Below are 25,764 nucleotides of genomic sequence, written 5' to 3' on the forward strand. Positions count from 1 at the left end.
TTCTGCACAGTCAGTTGCTACAGAGCTCCAAACTTCCTGTGACCTTCCAATTAACCCACGTACAGTAGGCAGAGAGCTTCATGGAATGGCTTTCCATGGCCGAGTAGCTGAATCTAAGCCATACATCACCTAGTCCTATGCAAAGTGTGGGATGCAGTGGTGTAAAGCACGTCGCCACTAAACTCTAGAGCAGTGGAGACACCTTTGCTGGACTGATGAGTCACGCTTTTTCCATCTGGCAATCTGATGGACCAGTCTGGGTTTGGAGGTTGCCAGGAGAACGCTACATTTCCGACAGCATCGTGCCAAGTGTGAAATTTGGTGGGGGAGGAATTATGGTGTGGGGTTAGTTTTTCAGGAGTTGGGCTTTGCCCCTTAGTTCCAGTGAAAGGAACTTTGAATGCTCCAGGATACCAAAACACTTTGGACATTTCCTTGGGATGGCACTTTTTATATGTATATATACACACATATATATATATATAAAAATATTAAAAAAAAAAATAAATAAATAAAAAAAAAAAAAATATATATATATATATATATATATATATATATATATATATATATATATATATATATATATATATATATATATACACATACACACATTGCAGTGGTCTGCTTTGTGTTGGTGCTAACTTTATTAGCAATAAATAAAAATGATTTTGTTTGCACGCACTTCTATTACCTTGATGACATCCATCCATGTTTCTACCGCTTGTCCCTTTTGAGGTTGCGAGTCTATGTCAGCTGCATTCGGGCAGACATATCATGGAAATTAAATCAACTGATGCTTGTTATTACGAATACACTATTTGGAAAATTGTAAGCAATTAATGCTCATTCAGTGAGACAAAAATGAATATTAAATATGTTAAATATTAAAAATGGCTTTAATATACTGTACACAAATTGAACACAAATAGAACACGCATCAATATTTTTTGTAATCAAAGCATGAGGTACCCAAATATTCTAATATATATATATATATACACAATATATATATACACAATATATATATATATATATATATATATATATATATATATAAATATATTGTATTTATTGTTAATAAAGTTAGCACCAACACAAAGCAGACCACTGCAATGTATTTGTAATATATTATACATTATAACATTATAGGGACATTATATAATACATTATAACATTATAGGGACGGCGTGGCGCAGTGGGGAGAGTGGCCGTGCGCAACCCGAGCGTCCCTGATTCAATTCCCACCTAGTACCAACCTCGTCACGTCCGTTGGCGTCCGTTGTGTTCTGAGCAAGACACTTCACCCTTGCTCCTGATGGGTGCTGGTTAGCGCCTTGCATGGCAGCTCCCTCCATCAGTGTGTGAATGTGTGTGTGAATGGGTAAATGTGGAAGTATATAATAAATAATAATATAGTAAATAATAATACAAATAAATGTAATCATTTAATTTTTATCCTGTAAAGCATATTTGACTACACTGAAAAGCGCTATAGCAAATAAAATATGTTATTATTATTATTATTCGTTCCTTTCTAGTAACAAATATTTAATGACGTTAAGGGTGACTGTAATATAAAGCAAAAAAACAGTTAAAGTATTAAATAAGTCAATATAATTCTTATAGAGAACATATAAAATACACTCCTCAAAAAAAACACGCTAGCATTTGGTACAAAGGCCTGCTAGCGGGCTAACGCTAACACGTTAGCTTCGAACAACATATCAGGTAAATAACAGAAATCATATCAAAATATATAATTTATATTACCTCATAAGCCGCGTGTAGAAGAGAGGAGTGGAATATATTCTTCCTATTGTTACACCAGCAACTCTTAAATGGGACTTTATTGTTGGTCTGTGGCTTGGCGAAGGAAGTGTCCACTACTCACTATTGTCCCAGTGAAACACGAGTTTGGCCAACATTTGTTCCGCGGTTGAGAACAACTCGACGACGTCACACAGGAGGAAGAACAAAACAAGATGGCGTCTGGCGGAGAATACGTTGTTTTGGTTATTATGGTTTCTTGGTCTTAATTACAACGTACATGTGCACATGTGTGTCGTTTAACAGAGTAAACGTCGTTTTTAATTGTTTGTATGCGGATACATTAGTCTGAGTGCACTTTGACGTGCTAGCCTAGCCTGCTGGTTAGCTTAGCTTGTTAGCTGCTAACAAAGAGAGGCGGAAGTGATCGACACATCAAAGCAGAGATCCAATGTAAGTGTAAAGTGTTTTTATTGAGTTTGAGTTTGAGTTTATTTATTTATTTATTTCGGCAATCTTCACATATAACAAAGAACAACAACAAAAAAAGAAGAAAAAAAAAAACACTCATTTGAACAATGATTGAGCCGAAAGGGTGTAGGTTGAAGCAACGCTTATATAAACCTACCCCATCACAACAAGAACAAGGTTCAAAATATTTAAAATCCAAAACATGCTTCACTTATATTACTTTTTTTTCTAAACAATATATAAGCAACATATATGTAGCACACATCTCATATACACAGTTTAACATTTAAATCAAACATATACATTTGTACACTTTATATATATATATAAATATATATATATATGTATATTATATATACACAATTCATTTAAATTCCATATAAAGTGGTAATATATACATTTTAATATAACCTATATGTATAATTATGAAATCATAAATTGTATTTATATACATATTATATATTATTGTCTTTCTAAAACAATGTTTGCTCTTCTTTCTTATATTTACTAATGATAAATGATTTAAAAAGCTTTTTAAACTGGTTTATGTTGGTGCTGTGTTTTATTTCATCCTTTAAACAGTTCCATATTTTAACCCCTGCTATTGTTATACTCATTCGTTTCTGCGTTGTTCTACAATATTGGATCTTAAAAAGTACTTCTCCTCTTAAATTATAATTCCCTTCTCTCTGTAAAAATCTTCTCTGTAACCCTGTTGGAAGTGAATCTTTACTTGCTTTATAAATCATTTGGGCAGTCTTGAGTTGGATGAGATCTGGTAGTTTTAAATCAAATGTTTTTATAAATAATCCATTAGTGTGTTCTCGGGGTCCTGTGTTATGTATCAGTCTGATGGCCCTTTTTTGCATTATGAATAGTGGTTGGATGTTCGTCCTATATGTATTTCCCCAAACTTCTAGACAGTAACTCAAATATGGTAAAACAAGTGTACAATAAAGAGTGTGTAATGTTTTTTGATTAAGAATGTGCCTTGTTTTACCCAGGACAGCAATACTTCTCGCCAACTTCCCTTTGAAGTATGTAATGTGTGACTTCCAGCAGATCCTGTGGTCCAAGATCACACCCAAAAATTAGATTTTGTTTACTCTTTCTATACTAACTTTGTCTATATATAATTTTACATCTACATCATTTCTCTTATTTCCAAATAACATAAAGTTAGTTTTATTTAGGTTTAATGATAATTTATTAGCATCAAACCATTTTTTTAGTTTACACATGTCCATGGTGACGGTCCTCAGGAGCTGCTGCAAGTCCACATCAGAACATTGGTGTCATCCGCAAATAACACATATTTAAGGTTTTCAGTTACTTTACAAATATCATTTATATACATGATGAACATCTTGGGCCCTAAGACTGACCCCTGTGGCACCCCACATTTAATATTTAACCAACATGATTTTTTTTGTGATATCTGTACAAACTGCTTTCTATCAGATAAATAACTTTTTATCCATTCCAAAACAATACCCCTAAAACCATATTTTTCCATTTTTGTAATCAGAATACTCTGGTCTACTGTATCATAAGCCTTCTTAAGATCTAAGAATACACCTATCGTATATTTATTTTTTATCAATACTATCAGTTATTTCTTCAATTAAATCTGTTAATGCTTGTGCTGTTGATCGATTATTCCTGAAACCATACTGCCTATCTGTTAATAATTCATTTTTTTCTACAAAGCCATGAAATCTATTTATAAATATTATTTCTAATATTTTGGAGAACTGTGGTAATATTGAGATTGGTCTGTAGTTTGTGAATAAGTGTCCGTCTCCCGCTTTGTGAATAGGAACAACTTTTGCAATTTTCATTAGTTGAGGAAATACTCCCATTTCAAATGAAAGGTTAAATAGATATGCTAATGGAGCACTAATTCCATCTATCACATACTTTAAAGTTTGCATGTCTATATCATCCACATCTTTGCTTGTTTTGTTCTTAAAACTTTTGACTATGTCCCTGATTTCTCTTTCTACTATTGGTTTTAAAAACATTGTTTTAGGGTTTGGGTTGATATAATCTGCTGCATGTATTTTTGTCCCTTCTACCTTTATCTCTTCTGCTAGTTTCGGTCCAATATTTATAAAATAATCATTAAATGTATTTACTATCACCTCCTTATCCTTAATCATGTTGTTATTTTCCATAAAGTATGGTGGGTATTGATTATCATCATTTTTATTTCTAATAATACCATTTAATATTTTCCATGCACCTCTTATATTATTCTTGTTATATTCCAGTTTATTTATATAATAATATTTTTTACACATTCTGATTATATTGATTAGTTTATTTTTATATTTTTTATATTTATTTTCATTTACTAAAGTTCTATTTTTTATAAATTCCTTCTATAAAATATTCTTTTTTTTACAGGCATTTTGGAGTCCTTTAGTCATCCACGGTTTAAACTCGCCGTACTTTGACTTCCTTTTATAATTTACTACTGGACAATTTCCATCATATAGTATTTTAAATGTGTTTAAGAATTCTTCATAAGCTGTATTAACTTCTTTTCTATCATAAATAGTATTCCAATTTTGCTTTTGTAGTTCATTCTTGAATTTGTTGAGCGTTTTCTCTGTTATGATTCTTTTATAGACAGTTTCACATTCATTCTTGATTTTAATTTTACTGGCACAGTTGTAGACCACAAAGACTGGGAGATAATCACTTATATCATTTATCAAGATTCCACATATTAGGTTGTCATCCATTATATTGGTAAATATATTGTCAATTAGGGTGGCACTATGTGATGTGATTCTTGTTGGTTTATTTATCAAAGATATCAAACTCATACTGTGCATTGTGTCTATAAATTCAGCTGTTTCTCTATTGCTACTTGTATGTATTAAGTCAATGTTAAAGTCTCCACTAATAAATATTTCTTTGTTATTCAATTTATAAAATAATCCTTCCATAGCTTTGGTGAAGGTTTCTATTTTGGATCCCGGAGTTCTATATATACAACTAACTAGGATATTTTTTCTTCCTTCTCTTATAATCTCTACCGTTATACATTCCATTACTTGTTCAATGATAGATGTCATATTTTCAACTTTAATAAAGTTTAGGTTTTTATCAATATAGAGTGCTACTCCTCCTCCCTTTTTATCTATTCTATCCAAATGCACAAATTCATATCCATTCAGACCAAAACCTACACTTTTTTCTTGAGTTATCCAAGTTTCTGATATTGCTATAATGCTAAAAGGTTTTACAAATTGACTTAAATATTCCTTTATATGGTGAAAGTTTGCAGACAGACTTCTACTATTAATATATATAATTGTTAATTGGTTACTTAATTTTATACTGTCATTATATTGTTCATCTGTATAATATTTGCAATTCATTGCTATGCCATTGAAGACATTTTTTTAAGGGTCTATATCGTTTTCAAACATAGTGCAAAGTTCATATTTCACTCATTCATTTGCTGTTATATTAACATTCAATTACCAAGTTGGCAACATGATTTCTGGTTTCATCATGTGTACTTTTCAAGCTCCCCCATTTCTCTGATTACTAGAACCTTTGCTTCTTCAGGCGTGCCCTGTAGTTTTATCCAGACTTTGCAATTCCGTGTTCTCGTGGACTGAATTTTCCCTTGTTTCTTTAGGGTCCTAGCCTGTCTTGCTATGTCCGAGTTTTTTTTTTTGTTAAGTGCTCATTAATGTACACTGCCGTACCTCTTAACTTTTTAGACTGTCTCAAAAGATCAGTTTTTACTTTCCTGTTCGTAAACCTTATAATAATTGCTTGTTTTGCCAAGTTATCCCTTCGAGGGAGGGTATGACAGGCAGAGATAGCATTACTGTCTATTTCAATGTTCTTAGACTGAAAAAACTGCAGGACCTGTTGCTCCAGGTTTTTTATCTCCGTTGTGGCCTAATCCCCACCATTCTGTTCATGTGCGGTGTTTGGTGTTCAAACCACTGACAATCACATCATCCATTCTTGTGTATTGTTCAAGTTCATCAACACGTCTTTCCAATATTTTAATTGATTTGTCTTTTTCTACAATTATTTTTTTTAGCTCACTAACTTCCTCCACTAGTTGACTAAGTGCAGTTTGTTGGTTTGCCACTCTGGACAACTCTTCAGACATAAAGTTAAGCGAGAGTTTTATTTATTCCAGCTCGTCAACCTGTGCCTTCCTAGGAGGCATTGTTACTGTTGGTAGTTTAACCTTGGAGTACCTTGATCAGCAGGCTTTATGGCAGTCTGCTTGATCTGTTGGTGGTAGGTGCTGCTGTACTGGAGTTGGAGATATTGATGTTAATGAATGCTTGCTAATTCCTCAGGGCAGCAGCAGCAGCAGAGTGTTAGCCTCCTCAGGGCAGCAGCAGCAGCAGCAGAGTGTTAGCCTCCTCAGGGCAGCAGCAGCAGCAGCAGCAGAGTGTTAGCCTCCTCAGGGCAGCAGCAGCAGAGTTTTAGCCTCCTCAGGGCAGCAGGAGCAGCAGAGTGTTGGCCTCCTCAGGGCAGCAGCAGAGTGTTAGCCTCCTCAGGGCAGCAGCAGCAGAGTGTTAGCCTCCTCAGGGCAGCAGCAGCGGAGTGTTAGCCTCCTCAGGGCAGCAGCAGCAGCAGAGTGTTAGCCTCCTCAGGGCAGCAGCAGAGTGTTAGCCTCCTCAGGGCAGCAGCAGCAGCAGATGAGTGTTAGCCTCCTCAGGGCAGCAGCAGCAGCAGAGTGTTGGCCTCCTCAGGGCAGCAGCAGAGTGTTGGCCTCCTCAGGGCAGCAGCAGCAGCAGAGTGTTAGCCTCCTCAGGGCAGCAGCAGCAGAGTGTTAGCCTCCTCAGGGCAGCAGCAGCAGCAGAGTGTTAGCCTCCTCAGGGCAGCAGCAGCAGAGTGTTAGCCTCCTCAGGGCAGCAGCAGAGTGTTGGCCTCCTCAGGGCAGCAGCAGCAGCAGAGTGTTGGCCTCCTCAGGGCAGCAGCAGCAGAGTGTTAGCCTCCTCAAGGCAGCAGCAGCAGCAGGAGAGTGTTAGCCTCCTCAGGGCAGCAGCAGCAATATATGGATCAAAACAGGGGCATTGATAGCGAGGTGTTCAAGGGCATGAAGGTAGCGCAGCATGGGTAGGGTGCGTGCGTGTGTGAACATTGTGTGAACATGTCTACATTACAAATGATGTGAGTGTTGAAGACTCAGCGACTAACTGTTGCTGTTGGAGACATATTTGTGATGATAGAAAAAAAAACAATATAGAGTACAAGGAGGAATTTTGTCCAACAAAAGAGAAGGAGCGACAATATCAACTACTGGACGCTGTTTTCAAGAAACATCAAGTTGTGTTACACATCCATCCATCTATCTTCTGCTTATCGGCGGTCGTGTCGCGGGGGCAGCAGCCTAAGCAGTGAAGCCCAGACTTTCCTTGACTGGTGCTTTTTTTCTCCCTGGACTCCGACTTCATATCTGGTGTTGTCCTTCAGACCTCGGCCACGAAGCAGTGTAAACAGTGTCAAGAATGTGGGTGATAAGAGTGTATGTGCGTGGGCATGAACTTGCACCCAGTTTCAACTGGAACTCAGGACACATGATTAGTTGCACGGCCTATTCTAATCTATATTAAACATTTCTTAATGACTTCATCCTTCATTATCTTAATTACATCCCAATTAAACGCCTTTCTGTTTATCGGTCTTGTAGCAATGACGTCAGAACGTGACGTCGCCGAGGTAACACACCCGCCATTTTCATTTTCAAAACATTACAAACACCGGGTCTCAGCTCTGTTATTTTCCGTTTTTTCGACTATTTTTTGGAAACTTGGAGACATCATGCCTCGTCGGTGTGTTGTCGGAGGATGTAACAACACTAACAGGAAGGGATTCAAGTTGCACCACTGGCAAGAAATCTGCCGCCAGACCCCCATTGAATGTGCCAGAGTGTCTGCACATTTTACCGGCGATGCTAAGGCAGACATGGCACAGAGATGTATGGATAACCTGCAGATGCATTTGCAACGATTAAGTCAACAAAATCACAAAGGTGAGTTTTGTTGATGTTGTTGACTTATGTGCTAATCAGACATATTTGGTCGCAGCATGACTGCCAGCTAATCGATGCTAACATGCTATGCTAATCGATGCTAATATGCTATTTAGGCTAGCTATATGTACATTATACATATACATATATACATATATTTTTATACATATATTTTAATCCAGCCTTTCCCTCCACCCACATTTAATGCCAAACAAACACTTACCAATTGACGGATTTAATTTGCTCAGGTGGTCAAAAGATGCGATCGTTGGTTGGAAGGCGATCGCCGAATAGCTTCAACAGCTATTCGCTCAATAGCTTCAGTTTCTTCTTCAATTTTGTTTTCGCAATCTGCCTCCATACTCCGACCATCTGTTTCAATACATGCGTAATCTGTTGAATCGCTTAAGTCGCTGAAATTCGAGTCTGAATCCGAGCTAATGTCGCTATATCCTATATCTTGCTGTGGTAACCGCCATGTTGTTTGTATTGGCAGAACTGTATGACGTCACAGGGAAATGGACAGTCGCATCGCAAATAGCGAAAATCAAGAACTTTAAAGCTTTTTTTAGGGATATTCTGGGAGGTGTAAAATTTTGAAAACAACTTTTAAAAATAAAAAAGCCACTGGGAACTGATTTTTATTGTTTTTAACCATTTTGAAATTGTGATAATGTTCCCCTTTAATGAAATTAAACAATGGCTGTCTGCTAACTTTTTGCAACTCAACGCCAAAAAAAACGGAAATGCTGATTATCGGTCCTGCTAGACACCGACCTCTATTTAATTATACAACTGTAACATTTGACGACCAAATAATTAAACAAGGCGACTCTGTAAAGAATCTGGGTATTATCTTCGACCCAACTCTCTCCTTTGAGTCACACATTAAAAGCGTTACTAAAACGGCCTTCTTTCATCTCCGTAATATCACTAAAATTCGCTCCATTTTGTCCACTAACGATGCGGAGATCATTATTCATGCGTTTGTTACGTCTCGTCTCGATTACTATGACGTATTATTTTCGGGTCTCCCCATGTCTAGCATTAAAAGATTACAGTTGGTACAAAATGCGGCTGCTAGACTTTTGACAAGAACAAGAAAGTCTGATCATATTACGCCTGTACTGGCTCACCTGCACTGGCTTCCTGTGCACTTAAGATGTGACTTTAAGGTTTTACTACTTACATATAAAATACTACACGGTTTGGCTCCATCCTATCTTGCCGATTGTATTGTACCATATGTCCCGGCAAAAAAATCTGCGTTCAAAGGACTCCGGCTTATTAGTGATTCCTAAAGCCCCAAAAAAGTCTGCGGGCTATAGAGCTTTTTCATTTCGGGCTCCAGTACTCTGGAATGCCCTCCCGGTAACAGTTCGAGATGCTACCTCAGTAGAAGCATTTAAGTCTCACCTTAAAACTCATTTGTATACTCTAGCCTTCAAATAGACTCCCTTTTTAGACCAGTTGATCCGCTGTTTCTTTTCTTTTTCTTCTATGTCCCACTCTCCCTTGTAGAGGGGGTCCGGTCCGATGACCATGGATGAAGTACTGGCTGTCCAGAGTCGAGACCCAGGATGGACCGCTCGTCGGGACCCAGGATGGACCGCTCGCCTGTGTATCGGTTGGGGACATCTCTACGCTGCTGATCCGACTCCGCTTGAGATGGTTTCCTGTGTACGGGACTCTCGCTGCTGTCTTGGATCCGCTTTGAACTGAACTCTCGCAGCTGTGTTGGAGGCACTGTGGATTGAACTTTCACAGTATCATGTTGGACCCGCTCGACATCCATTGCTTTCGGTCCCCTAGGGGGGCAGGGGGGATTGCCCACATATGAGGTCCTCTCCAAGGTTCTCATAATCCTCATTGTCACTGGCGTCCCACTGGGTGTGAGTTCTCCTTGCCCACTGGGTGTGAGTTTTCCTTGCCCTTATGTGGGTTCTTCCGAGGATGTCGTAATCGTAGTGGTTTGTACAGTCCTTTGAGACATTTGTGATTTAGGGCTATATAAATAAACATTGATTGATTGATTGATTGATTGTGTGACTGAGCAGAGATGGTGTGTTTGTCTTGCAGACATCTGTGAAGAACATCGTCACACTGAGCAACAGAAGTGGAGCTTCAGGATGTGGACAGAGGAGCCACAGCCCTCCCACATTAAGAAGGAAAAGGAATACCCACTGATCCCCCATTTTAAAAAGGAAGCGGACGAACCACTGACACCCCATTTTAAAGAGGAAGCGATGGATTCACTGAGCCCTCACCTTAAGGACGAAGAGGTGGATCCACTGACCTCTCACATCAAGGACAAAGAAGAGGAGCCACTTACCCCTCACATTAAAGAGGAAGAGGAGGAAAACCGCATCAGTCAGCAGGGAGAGCATCTTGAAGGACTGGAGGAGTTCCCAGTGACTGGTGTCCCTGTGAAGAGTGAAGATGATGAGGTCAAAGGTGAAAGTGAGGAGAGGGGAGAGGCGAAGCCTCCAAGCAGCAGCTTAACACAACACATGACAACAGAAGCTGATGGAGACCACTGTGGAGGATCACAAGCAGACAAGCTCTTAGCTCCACTATCAGATAGTGAGGACACAACGTCACACTCTCCTGACACTGATGATGAAGACTCTAAAGATGATAAGACATGTCACACTGACAACACTCACCTCAAATGTTCTCTCTGTGACAAAACTTTTAAATACCCTAGTGATCTGAAAACACACATGAGAAGACACACTGGAGAAAAACCTTTTATATGTTCAATTTGTAGTAAAGGTTTTGTAGAACGTCGCTATTTAAAAGTACACATGAGAACACACACTGGAGAAAAACCTTTTATCTGTTCAATCTGTGGTAAAAGTTTTGCACAAAGTTCAGGTATGGAAAAACACAGAAGAACACACACCGGAGAAAAACCTTTTATATGTTCAATCTGTAGTAAAGGTTTTGTACAAAGTCACCATTTGACAATACACATGAGAACACACACTGGTGAAAAACCTTTTGTCTGTTCAACCTGTGGTAAAGGTTTTATAGAAAATCAATGTTTGAAAAGACACACAAAAACACACACTGCTGAAAAACCTTTTTGTTGTTCAACCTGTGGTAAAGGTTTTACACAAAGTCGATGGTTGAAAGTACACACAATAACACACACTGGTGAAAAACCTTTTTCCTGTTCAATCTGTGGTAAAGGTTTTATAGAAAGTCGACATTTGAAAAGACACACTAGAACACACAGTGGTGAAAAATCACATTCCTGTTCAATCTGCAACAGAAGCTTTTGTGAACGATCAAACCTTGTAGCACACATGAGAACACACACTGGAGAGAAATCACATTCCTGTTCAATCTGCAACAGAAGCTTTTGTGAACGATCAAAGCTTGTAAGACACATGAGAACACACACTGGAGAGAAATCACATTCCTGTTCAATCTGCAACAGAAGCTTTTGTGAACGATCAAACCTTGTAGCACACATGAGAAGACACACAGGAGAGAAAGTGTTGAGTTGCAGTGTGTGTGGTGAAAGATTCTCTAATAAGAAGCAGTGTGAGAAACACAAGTGTGCTGGTGAGAACAGCAGCAGCAAATGAAACTGCAAGATTTGAAATAAACTGTCAAGACTTTAATTTTGAGTGTGACATTGTTGTTTGTGTAACAATCTGTGTAATATGCTTCTACATTCATAGATTAGATATTTTGTATTAGCGCTTTTTTCAGTCAAGCACATGCATCAATATGCAACATTGTGTACTTTTATTAAAAAATGGACAGAACAATTTAAGTAAACAGGTGAGAGTAAACAGTACGAGCCTTCTTTTACATGCAAAAAATATCTTTGTGTGTATGTAAACACACACACACACACACATATATATATATATATATATATATATATATATATTTGTCATACAATTTTAGACTTATTCATATGAAATATTGAAGTATTACATATTTTATTTCCAATTGTTAATAATCCCATAGATTAGCACCTTTATATGATATACATATTTACTGGTTCACATCTGAAACATCTTCTGTACCACTTTTGGAAGCATATTATTATTTACTACATCATTTCAACAGTTGTCTTTTATACAATTTTAAAATGTGTGTCTTCTTGAATCATTTGTTGGGTCTCTATAATCTATTTTATTCATTATCGTTATTACTCTGTACTATGATGATTGTGTTGTGATTGTTTTATTTGTATGTCCCCAGACCTTTATGCAGTATAAAAGTGAAAGAAAATGGCCGATTTTTTTTGTGAAAGGATGGTTTTGTTTTTACAAACTTACATTTGTGGATATATCAAATAAATGTTTTAAACTTTTTTTTTTTTCTTTTTTAACATTCCCAAAACAACATCAATATCAGTCAAAGTTTGGAGTGTCAGGCAAAAGTCAATATTGTACATCATCCCACAGAGATTTACTTTGCATATATTCTTAAAATAAACTGTTTATTTTGTTTCCCTATCACAGAACAAACAAGTGTTGTATCCAATTGCCAAACAACATCCTGAAAATTACTTTTAAGTGGTTAATTCCGTCTTTTATTCTTCTTAAATTAACTATTTTGCCTCAGAAAGAATGGAAAAGTTTAAGTTATGAGTATTTTTCTTGTTCCAGGTTGTATTTAATGAAATCTTCAAATAATAAACTATTTTTATCAGTCAATAAGTGCATCAGATACCAAAGGCCTTTTTCAAACCATTGCTGTACAAAGATGGATTTGTTTCTCATTTTAATATAACAACAATTCCATAGTGGAGTATTGTGTGTGATGAAGTTGTGTTTGTAAATTAGTTTCCAGTACAACAACACTTGCTGGTAGGGATGGGTACTGTTCACTTTTCAACCGATTCGGAACAAATTCTACTACCTCGAAATCAATACCAATCCTCAACAGTACGACTTTTTGGTACATCTGTTTGTTAATAATATTGATCGTTTGTGATAAATTTGTATTGCAACATTTAAAAACAAGATTATTACTGATAACTGCGGTCCTTTTGCTACCTTTTGTTTTTTTAGTATTCATATCATCATTTACATGTAGGTTTTTTTACATTTGCAAGTCCAGTATGCTAGATGGCTGTAGTGTAAATTCATAGTGTTTTTTGTTGCGCCCAAAAAGTGTTAATACTGTAAATATTGGATTTATTATGCACCAGCTGTTTGATACTAACATTCATCTTAGTTATAGTTTTAATTAACTCATTTGGTGGGTGTTAACGTCATGAAAAATTGCTAATGCTAATCTATAGCAGGTCAATAGCAAAGCCAATATATATTAGCATCAAGCTACCATCACTTGTATAGCGTTTTTTGAGTCCATTTTTTGTTGGCATTGACAATTGCAACATTTACCTGAAGGTAGTTTGACTCAGTCTGCTCTCAGTGCTGCTGGAGTGATCGCCAAATGCGTTCCAAGTTGGATATTTAACAGACATTCAACATCCAGCCAGGCTGACTGTTTGTCCCCGGCATTGAAAACTCATGCCACGTCTGTCAGTCCCTGCTGACAAGTGCTTTAGTTTAAGGGACCGTCAATAAAGTACTTGTCATTGGCTCATAAAGAACGTTTCAATTGTTAATAGCTGTAGTCATGTGACCTAGAAACTCAAACCTACTTTCATATTGTTTGTTCATCACTGCTGTAGTCGGCTCATGTGTTGAATTGTCCAGTTTTAAGCGATAAGCAGTAGAAAATGGATGGATGGATGTTTAATGACAGAGTGGAAACTGTCGATCCTCAAGCCCGCCAAGTGCTTGAACCCAAAGCAGTTTTGGGAGAAAAGTTTACTGGTCAGATGAGACTTTGCCTCACCTCCAATCAAGAGTGAAAAGGCTGATATTTGTACACAAGCAGATTTTCCAACCATAAAACAATATTAAACACTGCTTTCAAAGGGATTCAGGCAGGTTTCTGGAATGTCCGTTCCAGAGATTCGACCTTAAAGGGGAACATTATCACAATTTCAAAAGGGTTAAAACCAATAAGACAACAATATTAAAAAAGTGGCTCATATTATTTTTCAAAGTTTTTAAAAATGCTTTACCTATCACGGAATGTCCCGAAAAAAGGCTTTAAAGTGCCTGATTTTCGCTATCTGTAAATCCACCCGTCCATTTTCCTGTGACGTCACTGTGTGACGCCAATACAAACAAACATGGCGGATAGAACAGAAAGATGCAGCGATATTAGCTCGGATTCAGACTCGGATTTCAGCGGCTTAAGCGATTCAACAGATTACGCATGTATTGAAACGGATGGTTGGAGTGTGGAGGCAGATAGCGAAAACGAAATTGAAGAATAAACTGAAGCTATTGAGCGAATAGCTATTTAAGCTATTCGGCAATCGCCTTCTAACCAACGATTGCATCTTTTGACAACTGGAGCAAATTAAATCCGTCGATTGGTAAGTGTTTGTTTGGCATTAAATGTGGGTAGAAGGAAAGGCTGGATGCAAATATAGCTACAAATGTACATACAGCTAGCCCAAATAGCATGTTAGCATCGATTAGCTGGCAGTCATGCCGTGACCAAATATGTCTGATTAGCACATAAGTCAATAACATCAACAAAACTCACCTTTGTGATTTCGTTGACTTTATCGTTGGAAATGCATCTGCTTTGAGTGTCGCAGGATATCCACACATCTCTGTCGTAGCATCGCTATCATCGGTAAAATGTGCAGAACAAACGAGGGACTTTCGCATCTTTTGACACAGGTGCAACTTGCATCCGTCGACTGGTATGTGTTTGTTTGGCATTAAATGTGGGTGGAGGGAAAGGCTGGATGCAAATATAGCTACAAATGAGGTATAACGATGCAATATGTACATACAGCTAGCCATGTAAGTCAACTTGAATCCGTCCCTGATCGTGTTGTTACACCCTCCGACAACACATCGATGAGGCATGATGTCTCCAAGGTACGGAAAACAGTCGAAAAAACAAAAAATAACAGAGCTGATTTGACTTCAATCAATCAATCAATGTTTACTTATATAGCCCTAAATCACTAGTGTCTCAAAGGGCTGCACAAACCACTACGACATCCTCGGTAGGCCCACATAAGGGCAAGGAAAACTCACACCCAGTGGGACGTCGGTGACAATGATGACTATGAGAACCTGGGAGAGGAGGAAAGCAATGGATGTCGAGCGGGTCTAACATGATACTGTGAAAGTTCAATCCATAATGGCAACTTGAACTTTTACTTGGTGTGTGTAATGTGTTTGAGGAAATGGCGGATTGCTTCCCGTTGTAACGTCACGGGTGAAAGGTCATCGCTCCGACAGCGAACAATTGAAAGGCGTTTTAATCGCCAAATTCACCCTTATAGAGGTTGGAAATCGGTTAAAAAAACATATGGTCTTTTTTCCGCAACATCAAGGTATATATTGACGCTTGCATAGGTCTGCTGATAATGTTCCCCTTTAACCCTGCTAAACATTTGAGAACAATAATTTGAACTGGCTCTGTGCCAAGAAAACAACACATTTCAATCAAATCTACCAGTATTTCCAAGAACGGGGTCAAATATGCAAGCAAAATTTAGCCAGAAGCATCTTGCTTCATTTTTATTTATTTTTACGTGTTGTGAAGAAACCCTGAATTGCTCTGTTGTAAAAATATAAGACTTTCATTCTGACTTCCAGGATTCAAGTCCATAACTTTTATGAAAATAATTTTGAGGTGCAGTCAGGGCGTTGAGGGGATCCGGTTTGGTGGCTGCAGGATTAGGTCTCTGCTTTTTGCAGATGATGTGGTCCTGATGGCTTCATCTGGCCAGGATCTTCAGCTCTCACTGGATCGGTTCGCAGCCGAATGTGAAGCGACTGGGATGAGAATCAGCACCTCCAAGTCAGAGTCCATGGTTCTCGCCCGGAAAAGGGTGGAGGGCCATCTCCGGGTTGGGGGGGAGATCATGCCCCAAGTGGAAGAGTTCAAGTACCTCGGAGTTTTGTTCACGAGTGAGGGAAGAGTGGATCGTGAGATTGACAGGCGGATCGTATTGCGGACGTTGTATCGATCTGTTGTGATGAAGAAGGAGCTGAGCCGGAAGGCAAAGCTCTCAATTTACACGTCGATCTACGTTCCCATCCTCACCTATGGTCATGGGCTTTGGGTCGTGACCGAAAGGACAAGATCACGGCTACAAGCGGCCCAAATAAGTTTCCTCCGCTGGGTGGCTGGGCTCTCCCTTAGAGATAGGGTGACAAGCTCTGTCATCCGGGGGGAGCGCAAAGTATAGCCGCTGCTCCTCCACATGGAGAGGAGCCAGATGAGGTGGTTCGGGCATCTGCTTGGGATTTAGGGCACGTCCAACAGGTAGGAGGCTACGGGGAAGACCCAGGACACGCTGGGAAGGCTATGTATCCCGGCTGGCCTGGGAACGCCTTGGGTTCCCCCGGGAAGAGCTGTACTAAGTGACTGGGGAGAGGGAAGTCTGACCTCGGATAAGCGGAAGAAGATGGATGGATTGATGGATGGATTAAGTAATGAAGTTAAAAATTGTACTGATGTGATCCAGTTTAAGAGGTTGTTCAAATTAATAATGCTTACGAAGTACAAAGAAGAGGAATTATGAGAAAAACTTCAACCTTATTGTAAATAAGATATTCTTCATCTCATTATGCTAATAATGACTGAATTAATTAATTACATGTTACAAAACTGTTGTATTACTCATTCACAGATGTAATTTTACTATCTTACTACAAAAAAGGTCAGTAAATGAATGTATATATTTGTAAACGCTCTGAAGTGGGAAAGGGGCAGAAATAAATAAGCTTCCTTCTTCCTACTCCTTTTTGGACATGATGTAATGTGAAATGATATGAAATTGTCTGATGTATTATGTTGTAAGTATGTTCATGTTCGAAAGAAACTAAAGAAAGAAATAAAAGAATAATTGAGCTCATAATGCAATTTTACCAAGGGATAAAGTAACAGCACAAAGCACACATCAGTCATATTAAATTATGCATCAAGGCCAATACTGTAACGACATAAAATAGATATTTTTAATTTTGCCAGAGTACCTGGTTGGTTTCACATCTTGTTCAACCACTTACCAGAGGGAACAAGATATCTCTTTTTTCAAAAATCATCATCAAACAGCTTGAAGAAAGGGTAAAGTGCCATGACCGGCCACAACACAGAGTACTAACCACTATACAATTACAGCTGTTAACTATTCACAAAAAATTTAAAATTAAAAAATGCATGTTCCAGTCAGTAAATATTTATTATAAATGCAAAAAAAAAAGACACTGAATTTTGTTTCAGTTCAACTAACGAAAACGAACGACCTAGCCAGGAGTTGAACCTAGAATCTTCTGATCCGTAGTCAGACGCGTTATCCATTGCGCCACTAGACCTATGTGTGAAGCAGTTTTACTGTAGTACAGGTTGTATATCATAAACATTTTACGCCAAAGGAACACACAGTTTACATTAGGCTTACTACCAAAACAGGTCTGTACTGACTGCTTATGTTGGACTTTAAAATCCAAAATCCATGTAAAACTGGCATAGCTGTCAAAAATGAGCTTTGGATTCAAGCAATTGGCGAGCTTGAGCTTTGACAGTTCCCAGCTTGTCACTGAACATGCTGACTAATTCACCTTCACCTAAGATTGACAATATTGCCGTTCTCTCAGATGTTGGGCAAATCAGCAATGATAAAGGCCTGGGTAGCTCAGTCGGCAGAGCATCAGACTTTTAATCTGAGGGTCCAGGGTTCAAGTCCCTGTTCAGGTAACTGATGCTAACCTCCTTACACTTCTCTGAAGACATCCCTTTGCAGCAGTCATTGTAACCTGTATTTCAACTGTATTTATAGTTTTCAACAGCGATTGTTTTTTCTCTATTTCATTTGAAAAACTGAAATCCAAAAACATCCCCCACATCCACTTTAGCTCTGGTGGGAGAGCGTTAAAATGTGATCATCTGAAGGTTTAACATCAATACCTTAAACATAAATTGTTAGACAGTGTATCTGTATGAAAGTTGTGGTTAATCTTTTGCTGTAGGTGTGTTGGATGCACCCTCACATCACACTGAGCTCAGCTTTATTACTCTCAGTTTCAAGTTATACAGTCCAAGAAATACCCTTAAAGCAACAAATTTGTGTTTGAAACAGCCCAATGTAAGGGTCAGTTAAAGACCAAACATTGGCTTAAGGAACGATACACTGTTAAACCACGTAACGGTTGTCCAAATTGAAAATGGAGGAAAGGTTTGTAACAACTATTGCTAGGATTCCACCAGCAAGGCAGGCAGGTCAGGGAGACCATTTCAATATTGTAAGAGCCACAGAAGGCTTATTAGTAATAAGAATTAATTGAGAAGTTCACAGAGTTGTGCTGAAACCTGGGGTCGAACCAGGGACCTTCAGATTTTCAGTCTGACGCTCTCCCAACTGAACTATTTCAGCTATATGAATGATTTTTGGGTTCACATATCCAAATGTAACCAAGGTCTGCCCTATTGGTGACTTTTGAGGGGTGGAAGGAGGCCTTTCCAAGGGGTCTCAAAGCCTAGTCTAAAGAATGACAGCGCATTTCAGGGTCTCTAAAACATGTACCAAATTGCTTCTGAAGAATGTTTTACTACTGACAATTAAATGATTATTGCAAACAATCGGGAGATTTTTCAGAAATTTTCAAAAGTTCTTAGGGGGCTAATAGTTAAGTCTTCAGGTGGAAAAGAACTATGCTTAAAAAAAGGCAGTTTAAAGGGTGAAGTGCCATGACCCGGATTTGAACCGGGGTTGCTGCGGCCACAACACAGAGTACTAACCACTATACGATCATGCCTGTACCTACCCTCCCTGATTGATAATGTGTTTGCTTCCCTGATGTCTAATGTTAAACGATCTATTAAAGCGACATTCTGTTTGAACGACATCATGGAACTAAATCTCATTCAGTGTGTTAATACCTAATGTTCTGGGAACATTTCTGTCTCATCCAACAAATAAAGTCGATGGATGTCGTCCTTCATCCAGGTCATTGTATTCTCAGGTCATGAAATGGATTTACAACTGGATTGTTCAGTTTGTCCTAGATGACGTTTCGGTCCTTATACAAGCAGGCTTCATGCTGGCATGGCTTGTCAGTCATTAAAGTGGCCTATATGTTTTTTTTAGACCTCTCCCTTCATTCCATATATTCATACAGCTGTTGTGGTGGTGTTAACATAGTCATTGTCCAAGAGTCTCTTTAAAACCTGAGTTACATGGACTTGGTGAGTGTCACTGTCAGGTGAATAAATCAATATATCGCCAAGGTAGACATTCACAAAATGGTCCAGGAAGTCTCTTAGAACTTCATTGCTAATGGCTTGGAACACGGCGGGAGCATTGGTGAGTCCAAAGGGCATGACCCTGTATTCATAGTGGCTTCTGTGTGTGTTGAATCCGGTCTTCAACTTATCTCCCTCTCTAATTCAAACCAGATGGTAAGCCTTGCGTAGATCCAGTTTGGTGAATATTTTGACCTGTTGGAGTTGGTCGAAGACAGAAGACATGAGGGGAAGAGGGTAACGGTTCTCGATGGTAATGTCATTCAGTGGGCTGTAATTAATGCAGGGTTTTAACGACCCATCTTTCTTCTTCACAAAGAAGTACCTTGCTCCTGCTGGCGATGATGACGGGCGAATCAAGCCAGCTTCTTGTGATGCCGATATGTAATCGTTCATGGCAGCCCTTTCTGCACCAGAGACGAAGTACAGACGCCCCTTGGGAATAGTGGCACTGGGAAGCAGGTCGATGGCACAGTCGTGGGATTGGCGGGGCGGAAGTGACAGGGCTTTTGTCTTGCTGAAGACTTGTCGCAGGTGGTGATAACAAGAAGGAACAGACTTCAGGTCCGGAAATTTAGAGGCTTTGGCAGGATTGGCAGAAAAAGGATTAATTTCCTTGACACGTTTTCCCTGGACAGTAGAAAAAACACAGTTCTTGGTGCATTCCCTTCCCCATTCACTGATCTTCCCTGTTTTCCAGTTAACCCAAGGATTATGATGGTACAGCCATGGATGCCCCAAGATCAGAGAATGGGAGGGTGAAGTAATTAAGTACGGAACAATCTTTTCCTGATGGCAGTCAATGTTCATTTGGACTGGTTAACTGATGTGTGAGATAGTGAAAAGCTCCTTACCGTTGAAAGACCTCGCCCTAATGGTTTTAGCTAGCGGTTCTGACTTGAGTGCTAGTTTCTTAGCTAAACCCCAGTCCATCAGACTCTCGTCTTCCCCAGAGTCTATTAAACTCTAGATCTGTGGTCGTGAGATGAGTTATCGTGACCTTAGTGAGAGTGCGTGGCTTCTGGGGTACCGCCGGAATGTAACTCGCCACCTGGGATCCCTTGGTTGGACACGAAATGACAAGCTGGCCGCTCTCTCCACAGTAAAAACATCTCCCCTCCATCAGCCGCTTGCGTCGCTCCTTTGGGGTCAGTTGTGCTCTTCCTAGCTGCATAGGCTCCTCCTCCAGGTCAGTGCGGAGGTGAGTACATAGCTCCGGGGGTGAACGCTGAGTGGTCACCCTGCTAGGTGCGAAAGGATGGGTGGTTCTTCCTGCCGCAGCCGGTCCTACTCCTCGCTGTCGTTTGAGCTGGGCTTGTCGGTTGTCCATCCGGATGGCGAGTGCGATGAGGGCATCTAGGTTGTCTGGTAAGTTGGGGACGGCGTGGCAAAGTTGTTATAGTAGCCGTGCCAGCAATCTGAGGGTTACTGGTTCAATCCCAACCTTCTATCATCCTAGTCATGTCCATTGTGTCCTTGGGCAAGACACTTCACCCTTGCTCCTGATGGGTCCTGGTGAGCGCCTTGCATAGCAGCTCCCACCGTCAGTGTGTGAATGTGTGAGTGAATGGGCGAATGTGGAAATACTATCAAAGCACTTTGAACTCCTTAAAAAGGGGTAGAAAAGTGCTATACAAGTACAACCCATTTACCATTTTGGTCCAAGGGAGCAAGGAGGTCCTGATTGGAAGCTCCGAGAACCTTCAGAAAGACTTCATAGAGGGCTCCGTCTTCCCACCCGCTTTCTGCGGCTAGCATGCGGATGCGGGTGGTGTAGTCGCTTTAAATTGCTTAGCACTTGTGCCTTCTCTGCTGGAGGACACCTGGTCAAAAGTTTTAGTTAAAGCAGCTTCAAAGTCTGTGAATGAGTGGCAGAGTGAAGAGTTCCGCCCCCACTCGGCAGAAGCCCAAAATCTATACTTGATACACTAGACCAGGGGTGCCCATTACGTCGATCGCGATCGACTGGTCGATCTCGGAGGGTGTGTCAGTCGATCTCAAGCCAGGCATTAAAAAATATATATAAAAATTAGCAATCATCAATCCTACCAAGACTTCACTTTCGTCAGTTGTTTGACATTCTCGGCACCCGAGGATCTTGTGAGATGACGCTGGCTGCTGTGAGCTCATATTTAAGAAAAAAATCACTTACAGGGCGGACGCAGAGAAACACATTTTATTTCTAGAGACTCCGTACCTACTGTCAAAACTCTAAAGACCGACTGCACCGTTCCTGTCTTCACCATAAAAGACCTGTTTCATCCTGCCTGTGCTAACAAAATAAGAGTCTCCGAAAGCTAGCGTGCACAAGCTAGCAAGCTACGGAGTTTGATGCCAATGTATTTCTCCCCCGCCCTCAGCGACCGCTTTCTCACTTGCTTGCCCACCCGCACACTCACTGACGTCACTCACCTGCTGCCAGACATTAAAGGGCCCCACACATATGCTACTCTCATAACAAAGTGTTTAAAAAGGAGTATGCAAGTTGGACAAATGAGATGCCAAATCCAACCACTTTCATGTGGTATTAGACAGAAAGGAGGACTTTTTTTTTTCCTCCATTTGAAAATGCGGACGTTATCAGCACCACTGTCTAATTCCAATCAATGCAAGTCATCAGAATCAAATACACCAACTTATATTCTTGTCTTCATGAAAGAAAGGAATCTATGTGTGTTAAACATGCTTGTATTATCATTAAACACCATCAACTTGTTAACAAAAATGTCTCTTTCATAAATAAATAAATATAAATTATAAATAGGAATGAGGTAGATCTCCTCGACTTGGTCAATTGAAAAGTAGCTCGCCTGCAGAAAAAGTGTGAGCGCCCCTGAAGTAGAGTAACAAAAGATACAGTGGTTGGTTAATTGATTGATTGATTGTTCCACCTTGAGCAGTGACCACAGTATCCCTTCTGAAAATTGGGATGCGTGGACCCGGATATACTGCACAGTCCTACAGATATTATAGTACTTAACTACCGTTTGTTACATTCCTTGAAATTAGGATGCTAACAAGTTTTCAAACAGGAAAAATGGTTTATTAGAGTCAATGACTCAAATTCTGTATTGCGGGTTAATTTGAAACCAAGAATATATCTAAAAGATTAGATGGGATTTGAACCTTTTCTTACTGACACATTTGTCAACATTTAATCTTGTTAAGTCCACAGTGCAGAAATGTTAATGTTAATGCTTTGCATCCAATGAGCATAAACATGAGATGGGAAATAAATTATAAATTGAATGCACCCAGACAGGGTAGACAGTGATTCCCTGACCGGGAATTGAACCCGGGCCACAGCGGTGAGAGCACCAAATCCCATCCACTGGACCACCACGGAGACGACAACAATCCCAGGGATATGACAATTAACCCAGAGACTTGCTTTCTGCCTGCCTTTTTGACGGATGCACGAAGCCCCCACACCATGTCAGTTGTACAAAGTCAGAAATGTGTTTTGCAAAAGTCTTTGAGCGGGAACTTTTGTGTCTTAGGAAACTCCTGCAGGAATATGGACTTGGACTTGAAAAAAGTATACAACTCTAACAAGAGCGAACAGACGTTCCTTTCTCATGTCCTCTTTTGACTCCTTGGTGTAGTCTGTGTTGAGGTTGAGGTTGTTGTTTCCACACAATGTCACCAGACAGGCCATCTCCCTCCTGCAAGTGGCTCCGTGCCGACCAGCGATACGTCACTGCGGTGTGATCCGAATACAGGAACAAATACATGTGGCCTGAGTGTCTAAAGTAAGGGCTCAGATCTTCAAATGACAGGTTGACAAAAACATACATATCCACCTTTTAGCCATACCAAATCAATTACAACAAAACTGTCCATTGCTGTATTGAATAATTGATGTTGAAGATGAATACATTTTAGCATTTTTGTTTCTGGCACAGATGCCATGGACCTTTCTGAATTCACTTCTCTTTTGGAAAGTCTACCTTTTTCACTATCCTGGGGCTTCATCCTTATAACTGTGTGGGAAAGTCAGACCAAAAGCCTTTGTGATCTGCATACTTACAAAATGATTCAGGTTGATAAAACATGGTGTATTTACACTTTCGCTCATTTTATGTTGTATTTGGACTGCTGCGACATCCTCACCCCGGGTTGTGTTCTTTTTGATCACATTCCTAGCCTAAAGAACTCTCAAGCTTATGTTTTGGCCTGATTTCCACACGTTTTCCAGAGCATTCCAAATGAGGACCAAGCTAGATCTAATTGCTTAGGTCAGGAAAAAAAACAAGTGGGTTACCAGAACAGAAATGGCTGTGGTGGGATTTGAACCCACGCCTCCTGAGAGACTGGAGCCTAAATCCAGCGCCTTAGACCACTCGGCCACACAACCGGCGTAAATGTGTTTTATGATCAATTTATCGGCATTATGAGACGGCAAACATGACATGGCACCACTTTGGTTGTGGTGTGGCAGGGATAGGCTTGGATCGTTTGCTTGTCGTTTAGAAAACACTGGAAAATGCAGTCCTCGTGAGTATAGTGGACAGTATCTCCGCCTGTCACGCGGAAGACCAGGGTTCGATTACCTAACGGGGAGATGATTTTGGTTCCTCTTATTTTCATCAGTAAAAAATCTTCTTCAACCTTGAGCAGTGACCACAGTATCCCTCTCTGAAAATTGTATCAATCAATCAATGTTTTTTTTATGTAGCCCTAAATCACAAGTGTCTCAAAGGGCTGCACAAGCCACAACAACATCCGTGGTACAGAGCCCACATACTGGCAAGGAAAAACTCACCCCCGTGGGACATTGGTGACAGTGACTATAAGAAACCTTGGAGAGGACCACCTATGTGGGGAGACCGAAAGCAATAGATGTCGAGCGGGTCTAACATGATATTATGAAATTCCAGTCCATAGTGGATCCAACATAATAGTGAGAGTCCAGTCCATAGTGGATCCAATATAGTAGCGAGAGTCCCGTAATGTTGTATTGCTTGGACCCAAAGATACTGCACAGTCCTACAGATATTAAAGTACTTTACTACTGTTTTTTGCATTCCTCGAAATTAGGATGCATAACAAAATATCAAAAAGGGAAAATTGTTTATTAGAGTTAGTGACTCAAATTCAGTTTTGCGGATAAATGGTCCCTAGTGTGTGAATGTGAATGTGAATGTTGTCTGTCTATCTGTGTTGGCCCTGCGATGAGGTGGCGACTTGTCCAGGGTGTACCGTGCCTTACGCCCGATTGTAGCTGAGATAGGCTCCAGCGCCCCCCGCGACCTTATAAGGAATAAGCATTAGAAAATGGATGGATGGATGGGATTAATTTGAAACCAGATATATATAAAACATTAGAAGGGATTTGAACCTTTTCTTACTCACAAGTTTGTCAGCATTTAATCTTTTTTAAGTCCACAGTGTCGGTACCTCAACTGTTGGAAGTCCAGTTCTGTGGAAGAAACAAACGCCTCTACTCTGGGGTGCATTAGTACTATTTGACAACAACAAATTATTTTTGTCTCAGAAAACAGACAGATTTCTCACCAGGAAAACATACATCCATCCATTTTCTACTGCTTGTCCCAAGCGATGGTATGTTAATCTATGCCTCCATAAAACTAGGAAGCGTATACAGTTAGTAGAGTGGCGCAGCAGAAGCATGCTGGCCCCATAACCCAGAGGTTGATAGATAGAAGCTATTCTCTGCTATCTTGAGTGTTTTATGTGAAAGGTATTTGCTAGGTTCCACTTACACTCTTTGTTTTTAATGTGACCTCATTTTCAACCTCATCATCATTGTCATCTTCATTTTGAGAATACATACAACTGTCAACATTTTCAATTAAACCACCAAAATTCAACATGTTTACTTTGTACCATGTCTCATGTTTAGTACTCTCATCATCTGGTAACAGAGACAACAACGTTTTTTGCACTTTTGTGGTTGCATGATATAAATCCATAAACTTGCTAAATTCCTCCTTTAGGGCTGCAGAGCTGGCACTGAGCGCCAGGACGGACAGACTTTGCGGTGTCTTGGCTGGATGAGCAGGTATCGGACACCTCTGTCTTCTTGGACGTGTCCTCACTCATCCATGCGGACTGGACACTGGACGAGAGTTGGTTGGCGATCGAGAGTGGAGTCCACTCTCTTTGTTGCTTTGTTGGGTCTGCTCCTGTCTCTGGCCATGCTCTCTCCTCCC

At 39.9% G+C, this 25,764-nt stretch overlaps 2 protein-coding genes and 4 non-coding genes across 9 annotated transcripts in view; 2 read left to right on the forward strand and 4 right to left on the reverse strand.

The window, feature by feature from the left end:
- The window catches only part of LOC133545329 (oocyte zinc finger protein XlCOF6.1-like), a 95,073-nt gene extending 93,106 nt beyond the window's left edge, over positions 1 to 1,967 (reverse strand). For 2 of the 4 annotated variants that reach the window (XM_061890807.1, XM_061890806.1), the window contains exon 1: positions 1,771 to 1,962. The gene's annotated coding sequence lies outside the window, so the exon portion shown is untranslated. Of the gene's footprint in view, positions 1 to 1,770 lie in introns of all 4 variants that reach the window. The other 2 variants (XM_061890808.1, XM_061890805.1) reach the window with 2 other exon arrangements.
- On the forward strand, positions 1,908 to 11,895 carry LOC133545339 (zinc finger protein OZF-like). Its single transcript, XM_061890823.1, has 2 exons — positions 1,908 to 2,220; positions 10,343 to 11,895. Exon 2 carries the CDS (start codon positions 10,393 to 10,395, stop codon positions 11,857 to 11,859), a length of 1,467 nt encoding a protein of 488 aa, XP_061746807.1. The 5' UTR covers positions 1,908 to 2,220; positions 10,343 to 10,392; the 3' UTR covers positions 11,860 to 11,895.
- Positions 11,896 to 17,588: 5,693 nt separating this feature from the next.
- Positions 17,589 to 17,661, reverse strand: trnar-acg (transfer RNA arginine (anticodon ACG)). The gene has a single exon. It is a non-coding gene; the product is annotated as a tRNA-Arg (tRNA).
- A 309-nt stretch (positions 17,662 to 17,970) lies between these two features.
- trnak-uuu (transfer RNA lysine (anticodon UUU)) lies at positions 17,971 to 18,043 on the forward strand. The gene has a single exon. It is a non-coding gene; the product is annotated as a tRNA-Lys (tRNA).
- Positions 18,044 to 18,646: 603 nt separating this feature from the next.
- On the reverse strand, positions 18,647 to 18,719 carry trnaf-gaa (transfer RNA phenylalanine (anticodon GAA)). Its single transcript has one exon. It is a non-coding gene; the product is annotated as a tRNA-Phe (tRNA).
- Positions 18,720 to 23,863: 5,144 nt separating this feature from the next.
- Positions 23,864 to 23,945, reverse strand: trnal-uag (transfer RNA leucine (anticodon UAG)). Its single transcript has one exon. It is a non-coding gene; the product is annotated as a tRNA-Leu (tRNA).
- Between the last annotated feature and the right edge of the window lie 1,819 nt (positions 23,946 to 25,764).

The sequence above is a fragment of the Nerophis ophidion genome, linkage group LG28 (assembly GCF_033978795.1).
Source record: "Nerophis ophidion isolate RoL-2023_Sa linkage group LG28, RoL_Noph_v1.0, whole genome shotgun sequence".
In the NCBI taxonomy this organism is placed as follows: domain Eukaryota; kingdom Metazoa; phylum Chordata; class Actinopteri; order Syngnathiformes; family Syngnathidae; genus Nerophis; species Nerophis ophidion.

Excerpts from the sequence above, each read along its gene's own strand:
- LOC133545339 (XM_061890823.1), top strand. The coding sequence starts at position 10,393 with ATGTGGACAGAGGAGCCACAGCCCTCCCACATTAAGAAGGAAAAGGAA.